This window comes from Alexandromys fortis, unplaced genomic scaffold, assembly GCF_014885135.2.
Source record: "Alexandromys fortis isolate MF-2015 unplaced genomic scaffold, M_Fortis_MF-2015_v1.1 scaffold_44, whole genome shotgun sequence".
NCBI classification, from domain to species: Eukaryota; Metazoa; Chordata; class Mammalia; order Rodentia; family Cricetidae; genus Alexandromys; species Alexandromys fortis.
The window spans coordinates 2183820-2198839 of NW_026067921.1; the positions used below are offsets into that span (position 1 = coordinate 2183820).

Consider the following 15020-nt stretch of genomic DNA (forward strand, 5'->3'; position numbering starts at 1 on the left):
CAGCAGGAATGCCAGGCAGTTGGCCACGTTGCACCTGAGAAGAAGCAATGAGCCAGCTGGTGCCCAGATTTCTCCAGCTCAGTCCAGAACCCCACCCACACCCCACTGAGCCTAACGAAGGAAATCCACTCACAGATGTACCCAGGTTTCCATCCTGACTCTAGAGCCCACCAAAACAATGATCAAGATTAAGCATCAACTAGTTAACAACCAAGTCTTAATAATCCAAATGTCTTCAGGAAAAGCAGTTGCGTGAACCTGCACGTTCTATGAATCACGCTGCTGAAATGGCTGTTTCCAGCCTGGTCACTTTGGTATTCATCCAACAGTATTTTGTCTAGAAACTAACACTGAACTATCTCTAAATGTATTTATAAATGTTCATTCACAATAGTTTTCCAAAACAGTATTTTTAAACTAAATGCAGTGATTCTCAACACTACAGATACCTAAATGCAGAACAAGCACGACGATATATGGCTCCTTGGGGATTTGGAGCAAATATGCATAGAGACCAGTAGGTATTTTAACTAAAAAAAACTTTTTATTGATTCTTTGTGAATTTAACATCCCGTGCTCTAATGCCACTCATCTCCCATCCCTCTGTATCTGTCCTCCACTCTTGCGATCTCCCCTGCAATGAACAATGAAAATAAAAAATGGAAAAAAAAAATGTCGCCGTGGAAGCTGTGGTGTCTTGGTTTTGCCCAAACGGCTTTGCTTGCAAATGTTTGTTGCAGTGAGTCATTTCTGGTTTCCACTACGCCATCAATATTGGATCCTCACTGGGACTCCTCTCGGATATCCTGTTGCTGCCCTGTGTCATGGAGATCCTGAGCCTCGGTTCTGTAGGGCAGGCCCCTTCACGTGATCCAGCAGTTCTTAGATGGGTAGAGTTGGGGTGGACCAACTCAAAGCCCTCGATCTGGGCCTGGGTGGTTGCTGAGTTCATCGTCACCCAGTTCTCCTGCATTCATACCACCAAGGCCAGCTCTCCCATGGGCTGGGGCGGGGTCAGCTCTCCTGTGCCCACACCACCAGGGCCAGCTCTACCGTGCTGCCCAGGCAAGGTGCAGGGCATCTCTCCTGAGTGCTGCAGTCAACAAGGGGTTGGATCAGCTCTCCCACGATGCCCAGGCATGCTGGGGGCCAAGGGGACAACTCTGTGCAGTCCTTGGACATCAACATGGCCCTTGAGGCAGCACAGGCCCAGCCATTTCCACGGCCTCGGGTAGCGCTGGCTGCTCACATCAGGCTGTTCTCTCCACTCTCGCATTGCCTGTTCGTCCTCTCTTCACGGGGCTCCAACGGATCCGTTTCTTTCTCTGCCTTCTCTCCACCATGCCTTTGATCACAGTGGTGCCCACCTGCCTGTGCCAGCCTCTCCAGTGTCTCTCATGCACGGGCTTCCTCTAAGAAGTGCTGAGAGCCGAATCTCACCGGAGTCAGTCTCTTTTGGCACCGAGTCAATCCTACTTATCGCTACCGCCTGTCTGGATGTCTTCAGCAACTCCAAGCTCCACGAGGGCAGGAAACTGCAACTGCCACCACCTCTTCAGTCCCCCTCTCTCAAGAGTGGGCTATTTTAATAACTTGCCCGCTTTCCTTCACATATTTCTTTGTAGTGGTGTCCACTCTTAGGCCCAAGGGTGTACAGCTCCCGGTGTCCAAGGCATTGGGTGGTACTTCGCTGTTCTGTGATTTTAACTTTTTGTTCTGTTTTTTTTTCCTTTTTTTAAATTTTAAACTTAGTTCAAAAGTTTTGTTTGTTTGTTTTTTGGGGGGGCTTTTTTTGACCAAGGGTGTGGTGATGATTACATTGTCTAGACTGGTCTTAAACAAGTGAGTTCAAATAATCCTCCTGCCTCAACTTACCAAGTAAGCTGGGAAAGAGATATAACTACACCTAACTCCCAACTGTGTCAGAACCGAAGGGAAGGAGCAGAGCTGGACTTGGGGAAATGACACTCTGAACAATAGCAGCCAAACGGATTTCTGCAGAATAATACTTTATAAAGAACACACAGAAGGAGATGAGGGCTAACTCAGAATTTTGTTACAGCCCTTGACTTCTCAGTCAATCCCAACTTTGTTCAGAGACCGTAGCATCCAGAGCTACCTTCAATTCTGAGTATTCCTCCGGAAAAGCTTAGCTTCAGAGTCTTAAGATCAATTTGTGGAATTCTGTGTCAGTATTCACACCATTTGGTCAAAGGAACTTCTTTTTCTCTGGACTCCAGCCCAAACTTAAAATGGGCTAGACGTCACATTCTGCAGATCGCTGACTAATCCTCAAAGTCCGTTTCTACCCCCTTATAATTTTTCTTTGCCTGCTGAGAAATATTTTTTATTTCACTTTAAATAAATGTATGGTTTGTGCATTCTATCTTCATAAAGCTGTTTAAAAAGGACTCAAGTGTCTGCTTTGCACATTATAATGCACAACTTAATGAACTAAGAGCAATAATACATCTATTGGATGGAAATGCGCCTGGCTACAGAAAACACTGCACTTGACAGCAGGGACAGGGCCCTGACCTCGCCTCCTCTGTCTGTCTTCCAGCACAGCTGACTTAGAGAAAGGCCTTCACCCTGGACGACTCTGCTTCGGCAGTCAGTTGAAAATATTGTTTTACTTTTGCGAGGTACCCTAGAGGGGAGGAAAAGTCAGTGTCTGTAAGCCACCTTTACATATTTCAATATAAAATATTTTTTCAATTTTAATGTCATCATGAAATGCAAAAATAATTTTCCTGTTCTATGTGTTACCACACAGACAACACTATACCAAAGGTGTAAATGCAAAGCTGGGAGAGCACGGAAGTGACGGCACACACATAACCAGAGTTTTATTCTAAATATCCCTCTAAGTAAAAGCATTTTAATGTATAAAACACAAACTCAGGCACACACACACAAAGTTCTAAAAAATGAAAGCAGATGGGAAGAGTTGGGAAGGCAAAAGGTAGTCCCTGTGTGAGGGCGACAGGGTAGAGAATAAGACCAAAAATAAATTTACTCGTGTATGGAATGTCATAATGAGATCCATTATGTATGACAGATTACATGCAGTGGCTTGCAAAGTGAGCTACACATTTACCATTTCAAGTTGGCTAATAACTGTAAGCAAGCCGTTCACCCTGAGGCCCAGAAACCTTACCCAGTAAAGCCACATGTGTAAAGTTCTCAAGCACCACATCCTTGTACACGGCCTTCTGGTCAAGTGTCAAGCTGGCCAGTTCCTGCTCTGTGAAGTACACAGCCATGTCTTCAAAAATCTGAAATGACAAACAGCCCTCCTAGACATCAGACAATCACGGGAGCAACTGGATAACACTGAGGGGGTATAAAAAGCACAAACTGGAAAGGCTGTTTTAGAAAACTTCTGTACAGCATGTAATGAAACCAACCAAACGGATCTTCCATGATCTAGTACTTCAAACACACATACACGAAAAGACGGGGAGTAGATCCCTGGTAGAATGCTTGCCTAGGGTCTTAGGATTAGTACTGCTGTGATGGAACCCATGAGCAAAGCAAGTTGGGCAGGAAAAGGGTTTATGTGGCTTACACTTCCACATCAGTCCATCATTAAAGAAGTCAGGACAGGAACCCAAACATGGCAGGAACCCAAAGGCAGGAGATAAAGCAGAGGTCATGGAGGGCGCTGCTTCCTGGCTTGCTCCCCATGGCTTGCTCAGGCTGCTTCCTTATATAACCCAGAGCTGCCAGTCCACAGGTGGTACCACCTTCAATAGCCAGGGCCCTCTGTCATCAATCACTAACCGTGAGGGGCGCGTCCACCCACGGAGACGGTGGAACTGATCTAATGGGAGCTCACCAAGGCCAGCTGGACTGGGACTGAATGAACATGTAATCAAACCGGACCCTCTGAATGTGGTTGACAATGAGGGCTGATGAGAAGCCAATGATAATGGCATTGGGTTTTGATTCTACTGCATGTACTTGCTTTTTGGGAGCCTAATCTGTTTGGATGCTCACTTTCCTAGACCTGGATGGAGAGGGGAGGGCCTTGGACTTCCCACAGGGCAGGGAACCCTGACTTCTCTTAGGAATGCAGAGGGAGGGGGAGGAGTGAAAGGGAAATGGAAGGAGGGGAGGAGGTGGAAATTTTTAATAAATAAATTTAAAAAACCAAATATTCAAAAGAATATTCAAAATATTCACTATTCAAATCTCATTATATTTATATTCATTTATATATGATTAGGTTTTTTATTACTTTTAGGTTCTGAAAAATAATTTTACTAGGCTTCACGTGTATTAAATCCTATACTCTATAAAAAAAGAAAATGCCCTACAGGTTTGGCTACAGCCCAGTTCTTATAAAGGCATTTTCTCTATTGAAACTCCCTCCTCTCAAATGATTTTAGCTGTGTCAAGTTGACATCAAGCTAGTCAGAACACCCAGTGTGTACAGAGCCATGGGTTCAGCGCCCAGTGCAGAAGGAGGGAGGAAGGACAGAGGGAGGGTATCTTCTGGCAGGAAAAATGGCCCAGTGAATAGAATTCTAGTTTCATGGAATGAAGACTTGACTTTAGATGCCAGCACCATATAAAAGTGGGGCATGGGGGCAGCTATCTGTAACCCCAGTGCTGGGAGATGGGCAATCCCAGAGGCTTAGGAAAGGGCATAAAATGGAACGTTTTAAAGTATTAACATAAGTGATAGCATACGAATGTCTGTGTCTCGAAAAAGTGAGCTACACAGTTAAAACATAAGTGAAACCTCAGTGAGAAATTTCTAAACTATATTAATGTAAGTGCAAATACAGGCACATGCTTGGATGTATAAATTTACATATACATGTGTACATGTACATATACATGCATATATCATTGTACACTCACACATATATGGACAGAACCAAAGGCAATCCAGCTTACCTTAGGCTCTGGTTGTACAGAGATATTTTCCATCATAAATTCTTTTAGTCCTGTAGTTAATACAGGCTCAAAAATTTCAGGACCTGAAGGTAAACAGAGAAACTATTAGTGATAGTAACTCTATTTGACTTCTCCTGCAAACAATCCTAGTCTTAGCAAACATGAGACAGCAGATACATTGGAAGATGCAAAATGGAAGAATAAGATCATTCAAGAAATGTATAGATAATATGTACTATTAAAACTATAATTTCAGTTATCCAGAGACAACACCAAGGAAAGGAGGTAAAGTTGAAAATTCAATGAATAGAATGTAATGATCTCATCAGAGAAACAAGCATTTGAAACAGGATCATAGAACCCAGATACAGAGAGGAATGAGTTATACACATGAAACCCATTGAATAGACCTCAGAATCAGCCTCTCCCCATGCTACTTGACAATAGTGTCTTGATGGAGGAGAGTCATCTGTTTTGTGTTGATTTCACTGGTTAAATAAAGAGACTGCCTTGGCCCTTTGATAGGACAGAAAATTAGGTAGGTGGAGTAGACAGAACAGAATGCTGGGAGAAAGAAGCCGAGTCAGTCAGTCACCATGATTCTCCCACCCGACACAGGCGCAGGTTAAGATCTTACTGGTAAACTACCACCTTGTGGTGGTACACAGATTATTAGAAATGGGTTAAAGCAAGATGTGAGAATTAGCCAATAAGAGGCTAGAACTAATGGCCAAGCAGTGTTTATAAGAATACAGTTTCTGTGTAATTATTTCGGGTAAAGCTAGCCGGGTGGCGGGAAGCAGCCCGCGGCTCCACTTACTGCAGAGCGGGCAGCTGGGCACTGGGGACGCAGCCCCGCCGCTCCTTACAACAGTGTCTGTCTTTTTAGTAGTACAAGTCAGATAATTTAAAGTTATTTTATTAGAGTTGGACAGTGGTGGTGCACACCTTTAATCCCAGCACCTGGGAGGCAGAGACGGGCAGATCTCTATGAGTTCGAGGCCAGCCTGGTCTACAGAGTGCCAGAACCTACAGCTACAAAGAGAAGCCCTGTCTTGAAGAACCAAAGATAGTTTATTGATGTGGGAAGTCCTTCTGTATATGTGTTGTTTTTATTGGTTAATGAATAAAGAAGCTACTTGGAATCACTAAGCTTACTTAGAGCAAAGTGGGAATACCAAGCAGAGATGGAGGAGAAAGTAGGCAGAATCAGAGAGACACCATAGCTGCCGAAGGAAAAAGATGCCTTCTGGAGAATGTTGGAACCTTGCCGGTAGGCCACACCTCATAGTGATATACAGATTAATTGAAATGGGTTAAGAATTACCAAAGAATATGCTTAAGCTATTGGCACCCAACATGGGGCAACTACATCCATATAAAACCTAAGTTTAAAAAGATATTCCAGACCAGGAGAGCAGAGTTGAGCGCGGCTACTTAGTGACCACATTTTTTTGGATGGGCTCTGTTTGCTGGCGGTGGCCAGGGGCTGCCACAGTTCCTTTAACAGTAGGCTTACTGACTCAGCATAAGAAAACTCTGGCTCTTTCAGGAGGCCCAGCAGTTAAATGGGGTTTGTGAGTTGCTGAATAGCAACAGACCAGCTGCATCCCTGGAGCTGGAGCCAAGTGCATGGCTCATCCTTACAGAAGTCTCATATTTTTGGGCAGCTCTGTTTTGATCATGCCAGGCAAATGAAGTTGTCACAAACCAATTTCCAGGGAGCACTCAAAGGACTCAAAGTGTATTTAAAGCCATCCAGAGGCTGATCAGCAGCACTCGGGTTCCACAGGACAGTAATGGGTGATAACCCCTAAAAACATGCCACGTCCTCCACCAGCCTCGTCCTGCACCTCAGGTCCGCCTGCTTCATTCTGCCAGGGCCTTCAAGGAGAGCAATCTGCCCTGGGACCTGCAGTGGCCTCTTCCCGCCTGCACCTCAGCTGTCCTCCTGTCCCAGGCATGCAGTGGCCTTTCCCAGCCCCCTACCTTATGGCAGCCTCTCCCCACCCCCCATGGCGGTCTCTCTCCCCCTCATGGCGTCCTCCCCACTTCACACACACACCCTCACTGGGGGGGGGGGCTCTTCCACCAAGGGCAGGCTCTCCCCTCAATGCCGCCTCCCCTCCACCAATGGCAGCCTTCCCACCTACTCCCCCTCACTGCAGCCTCCCCTCTCGGAGGCCAGCGGCCTCTCTCCCCACGGCGGCCTCTCCCCTCACAGCGGCCTCTTTCCACATGGCGACCTCCACCTACTCCACCCCTCAACCTACCGAGGTTCAGGCCGCCACCGGAGCACGTGGACGACCACACAGACTGACCCTCCCCAGCCGCACCCTCGGGTTTTAAAGATCACGCCCGGAAATGCGTCATCAAGCCGCCTGGCCAATCCCCTGCCGGTCTCTCTAGGCAGCTGGAGGACCGGGAGGCGGACGGGAGAAAGCGTGCTGGTTCCCTGTAGACCCTGGCGTCTTCCTGCCCTCTTGTCCACTCTCGCAAGGTCATTTTCCTCTTTTCCAGACCCGGCAGAGGGATCAGGAATGCAGATCTGCATGAGGCCGGACTCATTTTGAAAGTATCAGTGCGGTGGGGAAGAGACAGAAATCTTTAATTAATTAATAAAGAAATAAATAAATTAAAAAAACTCTTTAAAAAGAAGAAAAATAGAGTATGCTGAGCAAGCCATGTGAAGCTGGGCAGTAAGCAGTACCTCCAAGGCTTATGAATCAGCTCCTACCTCCAGGTTTCTGCCATGTTTACCCGGACTTATTTTTATGATGAACAATGATATGGAAGTGTAAATTTTCTCTTCAAAAAAAAAAAAAGGATCAGTGCCTCCCACGAGGCCTGGAGGGGCAGGTTGAACAAAAGTCCGGAAGTGGGCTAGGTTTTCCTACTGATGCCAGGAAGACCTTTCGCATCAAAAAGGTGGTGCAAAAAGTCTTGTTTAGGGCTGGGGTGAGGAGAGTGGGGGTTGCACCCCTTTTATCCCGGCACTCGGGAGGCAGAGGCAGGCGGATCTCGTGAGTTCGAGGCCAGCCTGGCCTACAGAGCGAGCTCCAGGACAGCCAGGGCTACGCAGAGAAACCTCGCCTTGAAAAAAAATACATTTATTTTCATTTCTGTGCACGTGAGTGCATCTGCATGTGTATACACATGTGTGTATGATGCTCCAGGAGGCTAGAAGAGGGCACTGGAGTCATCCATGGTTGTGAGCCACCCTACATGGGCTCTGGAAACTGAACTCCGGTCCTCTGCAGGAGCAACCTACGTCCTCTCTCCAGCACCCGCACCCTGTGCTTTAAACGGCCCAGGGCTGGAGAAATAGCTCAGCAGGGCCCAGCGCTTGCTGTTCTTTCAGAGGACTGAGCTTTGGTTCCCAGCACTCACATGATACCTAACTATCATCTGCAACTCCATTCCAGAGATCCAACGTCCTCCTCTGGCCTCCAAGGGCATGCTGTGCACATAGGTAAAACACCCACACACATAGAATAAAAGTAAAATCTGAACTACCTAACCCCTTTGTCTCATAGCGACTGAAATCCTTTAGCAGGGACATTGACAGCATCTGCCTTCTCCAAAGACGCTAGCATCTCAGTTCAACCCAAAGCAGCCCTCTGAAAACTGAGCCTCAGGTCTGGCCCGCTGCTCTGCCAGCTCTTCACAAAACAAAAGGCAGGAAATGTTAGCTCTAGGGACATCGTTTTGTCCATCATCGTCTGCCACCTTAGCCGACACCCTGACTGTCACCACCACCTGCCTACTGAAACACCCAGGGTGGCACAGGGTGGTCCCACTGCAAGCTCAACTTCCCTAGCAACCCAGCAACCCTGGCAACAGTGGCTAACCACAGTTTTCTGCTCCCTAGAGCCTCCCTCATTTCCTCTTTCCTGGCCTTACAAATGCAGGTCTGTAAGAGGGGCAGGGGCTCTGGTTCTTACTAGGACCTCCCTGCCCCCAACAGGTGCTTTTCTTAAGCAGAACTTGTTCTTCCCTTGTCCCCATCCCTAATCTAAGAAAGAAAAGTTGAGCAGAAGTCTGAGACGCCGGAGTGGCCCCAGGTGCAAGGTGAGTCCTCACCCGGGAAGGCTGGTCTAAATTAGATTTAAGAAAGAACTGTGTGCAGGCACTGCCTTCTCTCACTTTGGATACCAAAAGCACGACTTTTTTTGTTTGTTTGTTTTTGTTTTTTTGAGACAGGGTTTCTCTGTGTAATCCTGGCTGTCCTGGAACTAGTCTTGTAGACCAGGCTGGCCTCGAACTTACAGAGATCCGCCTGCCTCTGCCTCCCCAGTGCTGGAAAATGTGTGTACCTCCACCACTCGGCCAAAAAAAAAGGCGCGGGGCCTGCGGGTGGCTCGGGAGCTGCGATGGGCGCGGTGGACCCCCGGCAGCCTCAAGTGCTGCCCGGGCGGGGCCTGGTGGCACTAGGGCGGGCGGGCGGGCGGGCGAGCAGGCGGGCTGGCGCGGGCCGGGCCTGTGCGCTGTGGTGACCGCAACCCGGTGCCGGGGCGGGGGCAAATCTGCCCCAACGTTGGACGCCAAAATGTGGCGGCTTAGATTAATGCAGACAAATTGTGATAAGTATATACAACTTTAATGGAAAAATCAGACTCACAAAACCGAGGTTCCCGCGGAGTACAGGAAACAGGAAGGGGCTCGCAGACTTCTGCACACCCAATTTATAAGTAAACGCTCGCCCGAGGCAAGCCCGCCCCCAATGGGCTGTCTTATCCCTACAAATATGAGGGACCCTGAGCCCCCAGTCCAATGCACCACACAGAGTGTGCAGCGCTAGCACGGGAGGACTGACCCTGGGTCATTTCAGTCACAATTTTAGCTAAGGGAAACAATCCAGTGATGCATGTCAACAAAAGGTTCAACTGACCATGGTTGGGTGTTGTCCCTCCATTTCTAGGAACACCAGAAGATTTCCAGAAGCTCACCGGTCAGTTCCTCAGGTTCAGAGAAATGGTTAATCTGACCAGAATGGGGAAAACTCGCCAATCGAAGCCGGTGGTGTGAGTCGAAATCACACTGTAGAAATCATGCTCAGGCAGATGGAACACGTGGTTGTCGTGGAAAAAAATACCTGGTTCAGGATCCTGACCCCAGGAGGGGAACTCGGGGTGGGAGAGCCTCTCTGACTCATGGCACCAATGAAATGGATTAATAAAAATGCTGCAGGATCCACAGTGGTGGCAGCAGGCCATGTAGCGGCAGGCAGCAAACCCTGAGAGCAGCCAGTTCCAGGCAGGGATGGCTGCAGGTCCCTGAGCAGTGGCTGGTCTACGGCAGAGAGACATGCAGCAGTGGGCAAGAGACAGAGACATGGGTTGACACATCATGCAGAGTGAGATTGGATATTTATTTGGTGGGTTGTGGAGGGGGAAGGGAGAAGGAGAGAGCGAGGGGAAAGAGGAGAGAGAAGGGAGAGACAGAAGCTGCCTCTCCGAGAGGAAGATGGAAAAGAGAGACCTCCAGGCTGAAAGCTGAAGATCAGCCTGTCTCAGCAGGTGGGGGAAGGAGTGGGCCTGGCTTGTCTCTCAAAGAGACAGAACAAGTATTACAGTGAGAGAATTCTCACTTCCCACCATGCGGGTCTTGGGGATTAAATGTAGGCCCTCTAAGGCACCCGATTAGATGGTTTTGGGTTTCTATCTAATTTCATTTCAACCCAAAGGACTCCCCGTAACTCTACTTGCCTAGTGGGGAAAAGAAAGAAAGAAAACAGAAAAGAAGCCTTCCATAAATTTGAGAGTGATCTCTCTCTCTCTACACACTTGGAATTACCAATCCCATCCTGACTTTCACGGTCTCTGGGGAAGCTGTGTGGTGGTTTCTGAGGATCCCCGACCAGGCCCCTCCTCCTCTCTGTTCTGACTTCTGACCATGTGATATAATGTGGAGTCTATGAGTTTATCATCTACTTATCAAATGTGGTGGATTTTCAGATGGTGTTTCTTCATTACTCTTTTTCCCTTTCTCTTTGTGTGCTTGAACACAGCCGGATCCCCTAAGCTGTCCAGCTAATCCCTCTTTTTCTTGCTGTTTCTCTGCTTCAGTCATGGCAGCAGCCTGCCCTTTAGGATGGGTTCTTCACGTCTGACCCCACTGTAACCCCCGCTGGCATGTTCTTCCTTACATCCATTACACTTTCTGGCTCCTGAATTCCTCCTTTTCCTGTATGATTTCTACTTTTTTAAAAAATCAGAGTTTACTTTTAGGGGACACAAAAGTGAAAACAGAAAGTACCCCCCCCCACACACACACACACTTCTGGATGTGGAATGAACTGAGCCCAATGGCGATGGCTTACATCTTTGCTGGTGTCCTTAATTGCCTTCCTTTGTTCTGGCTGGAATCTAAAATGTTCTCCAAAGAAAACTCATGGTTTACAGGTTGGATGCCAGGTAATGGGCTTTGGGGATGTGTAGGCAGATGTTTCTTTCCTGCCCTCCAGTTCTCAAATAACCCACATGGAGACTCACTTTTAATTATAAATGCTCAGCCAATAGCTCAGGCTTATTACTAACTAGCTCTTATAACTTAAACTGATTTATATTAATCTCCCTTCAGTCACATGGCATTATCCTGCTTTTATCTCCTGTTTCCTCTCCATGTCTCACTGGCAACTCCTCTGACTGCTGATTCTTCTTCCCATTGTCCTTATTCTCGTTTTCCTACCTAACCTTATCCTGGCCAGCAATTGGCCAATCTGCTTCTTTATTAAACCAACCACAGCATAATTTACACAGTGTACAGAAAGATCATTGCATAGCAGGGATGTGATTGAGCCATGAAGACTCTCAACTCATCTGGATTAATCCATTCATCAATGCATTTGTAATTGGGCGACGTTACTGGGAGGTAGTGGAAAAGGAGTGGAAGGTGTAGGCCACTGGAGGCGTGACCCCTGGAGGTGTGACCCTGGAGGTGTGCCCTAAAAAAAGCAAATTTTGTTAGCAGTCCTTTCTTTTTGCTTCCTGGCTGACAATAAAGAAGGTGGCTTGAATCATATTCTACCTTTTCTTAAGCTCAAAGCTAAAGAACCAACAATAACTGAAGCTCAGTCGAAACAAACCTTTTTCTTCTAACTAGTTTCTCTTGCAACCCTGTCACAGCCAACACTTTGGCTCACGTTGCCCCACAGCTCTTTGCATCTCTGAGATCTCTGAGACCGTGTTGTCTCTGAGTTGGACATTTTTCATTTATTTACCATCTAGGCCGCATGTAGAGCGGGAATCCCACCTTGGATACGGTGCCCTTCTACCCGTCTGCTGCCACCGTTGTTCTCTGGCACAAAGCAGAGTTCTATACTCCAGAAACTGCTCCAGTCAGCAGTAAATCATGGCACACAGCCTCTGGGCCTGCATCTTTCTGACCTGTGGCAGCCATCAACATAACAGCAAGGAACTCCAATACTTGGAGGATAAGGTCCTTATCGTGCAGTCTGAGCCCAGCAAGCAGGCCAGACGCATGTCACATGCCTATCGTGGAGCTGGGCAGACACTGCCACGAACAAGACAGGAGCCAGCTTGGGCTGTGAAACACAGGTAGCACCGTCCCTTGGGAATGGCCAGAGCTCCAGAGTAGCCTCTGATACCACTGTCCAGGTGGGGGGGGATGCCTTGTGCTCCCACAATGCCAACATCTACCATGTTCCTATGGGACCTGCTGTCTTACATGCTCTTAAAACAGCCCAGACAGTTTTGTTCATCTGTTCCTTGCAGTGTGCACTCACCTGGGTCTTTTCTTTCAGGAGACGCAAAACCCAATCTCCTTCCCTCCCTCTCTCCCCTCGGTCACTGACAGTTCTGCTTTGTCCTGTTCCTGGAGGTGAGCATGGTGGCCACAGTGGCCTCCCTAAACTGGCACATCTCCCTGTCAGATGAGCTCCATTCCCCCAGAGTCCCAGACGCTCCAACACTGTCACCAAGCCTCCTTCCCAGCTGCTCTGCCAGAGCACAGCAATCCCAGAGAAGATAGTGGTTGACAGAAGGTGTCATTAAACACAGCCAATAGATGCAAATCGAGTCTCTGCATGGAAGGGCAGTTTCCCAGGTCTTCAGGTACCCCACAAATATTGCCTCACAAAGCTCTTACGTGGAGTGGAAGGGGGGACATTTATATTCCTCTGCTTACCTCAGGTGCCCTGAAAGGCATCTTCCTCTGAGGCTGTTAAGGTCTCCAGTGCTCCCTTGAGGGCTCGCTGTGAGAGGGAACTGGAGCCCAGATTCCCAGATGAAGTCCAGGCTTCAGTCCGGAGTCCTCTGCACCTCAGTGACTCTTTTAGGGCCTTGTCCCAAATTGTTCCCCAAAGCAACATCTTCCCTTCCACAGCCTGCCCTCATGGGTCCTCAGAGGTCCAACTCAAATATTCATCTTCCATAAATACTTTCCAACCCTTTCCTTTTCCTTTTAAAATTCCCTTTCCTTTTAAAATTAATATCTAACCTATCATTTTATATTGCACGCATGCACCCAATGTACCCTGACTATAGCCCCCTACTTCCCTTGAGGCCCACACGATCATGATCTCTCTTCTTGATGTTTATTTACTCTGTGGAGGCAGCATTGGCACAGCAACACATGTCTGGAGGTCAGAGAACAATTTTCAGAAATTAGTTTTTCCCTAATGGTGACTGAACCCAGTTCTTCAAGCTTGGGAGCAAAGACCTTTACTTGTTGAGTAATCTGGCTAACCCACTGGGTCCAATTAGTGTTACCTGCATGTACACCGGCGTGGTGCCATCTGTGGGAGAATGCGCAACCCCAGGGGAAAAGAGTTCCCACCTGAAGCTATCAACTGCTAACAGCTCCTTAGCTAGGATGTAGTCTCATGAGCACCCCCTCGTCTATCCATTCAGACACATTGACATCAGCTCCTTAGCTAGGATGTAGTCTCATGAGCCCCCCTACCCCATCCATCCATGGACACATTGACAGCTTGATCTTGTACAGATAGCATCAGCCATCGTGAGTTCCTTGATGCAACAGCCAGCCATGCCATCCAGAAGACAGCCCTTCACAGCCCTCGTCTCATCCTCTGGCTCTTACACTCTTTCTGTATTCTCTTCTGTGGCTGTTCCCTGAGCCCTAGGGAAGTGGATGCTGATATAGCTGTCCCATTTCAAGTTGAGAGTCAGCACTCACTTAATCTCAATGCTTGGATCAGTTATGAGTCAACCATGCCAACTACACAAAGAAACTTCTCTGACCACCAAGGCTGCAAATAGCACCTCCGATGACCAAACGAGTTCTTTTTGACCTGGGAGGTGATTCTGCTCAGACTCCAGCATGTAGGTCACTCAGCATTCAGCCATGGTGTGCTCCTGGTGTGCTCCACCACTCTCGGCCATGGTGTGCTCCACCACTCTCAGCCACGGTGTGTTCCTGGTGTGTTCCACCACTCTCAGCCATGGTGTGCTCCTGGTGTGTTCCACCACAGTCAGCCATGGTGTGCTCCACCACTCTCAGCCACGGTGTGTTCCACCACTCTCAGCCATGGTGTGCTTCACAACTCAGCCATGGTGTGCTCCTGGTATGTTCCACCACAGTCAGCCATGGTGTGCTCGTGCTGTGCTCCACCACTCTCAGCCATGGTGTGCTCCTGGTATGTTCCACCACAGTCAGTCAGCCATGGTGTGCTCGTGCTGTGCTCCACCACTCTCAGCCATGGTGTGCTCCACCACTCAGCCATGGTGTGCTCCTGGTGTGCTTCACAATAACATAACAGTGACTGTTCTGTGGCTTGCATCAGCACCTGAAGGAACAGTTATTGTCTTTAGTGTCCACTATTCTTATCTATAAAACATGAATGTGGGCAGCAGTAGCTAGAGATGGTGTGGGATGACGATTCCCTTGCTGACCAATGCCTATGGAGCACCTGCTTAGTGCCAGGCAGTGCTGGGCTCGAAGGTACAGTCCTAAAAGCCAGTGCTTCCTTTAAGAGTCAGCATGCTTTTGGTCCCAGCACTCAGGAGGCAGAGGCAGGTGGGTGTCTGCTGAGTTCCAGGCCAACCTGGTCTACAGAGGGAGTTCCAGGACAACCAGGGCTGTTTCACAGAGAAACTGTCTCGAAAAACAAAACAAACAAAAAGCTTACT

At 48.1% G+C, this 15020-nt stretch overlaps 1 protein-coding gene across 1 annotated transcript; it reads right to left on the reverse strand.

Moving 5' to 3' along the window:
- Nucleotides 1-591: 591 nt before the first annotated feature.
- On the reverse strand, nucleotides 592-7198 carry Krbox1 (KRAB box domain containing 1). Its single transcript, XM_050141788.1, has 4 exons — nucleotides 7182-7198; nucleotides 4909-4991; nucleotides 3161-3278; nucleotides 592-2650 (listed from the first exon to the last, which is right to left on the reverse strand). Exons 2-4 carry the CDS (start codon nucleotides 4942-4944, stop codon nucleotides 2574-2576), a joined length of 231 nt encoding a protein of 76 aa, XP_049997745.1. The 5' UTR covers nucleotides 4945-4991; nucleotides 7182-7198; the 3' UTR covers nucleotides 592-2573.
- Between the last annotated feature and the right edge of the window lie 7822 nt (nucleotides 7199-15020).

What these genes read in the sequence shown, in the direction of transcription:
- Krbox1 (XM_050141788.1), bottom strand. Translation starts at nt 4,944, where the DNA reads ATGATGGAAAATATCTCTGTACAACCAGAGCCTAAG. An exon ending in CTGTACAACCAGAGCCTAAG is followed by an intron (nt 3,279 to 4,908) that starts GTAAGCTGGATT and finishes TTGTCATTTCAG; the next exon opens with ATTTTTGAAGACATGGCTGT. An exon ending in TACACATGTGGCTTTACTGG is followed by an intron (nt 2,651 to 3,160) that starts GTAAGGTTTCTG and finishes CCTCCCCTCTAG; the next exon opens with GGTACCTCGCAAAAGTAAAA.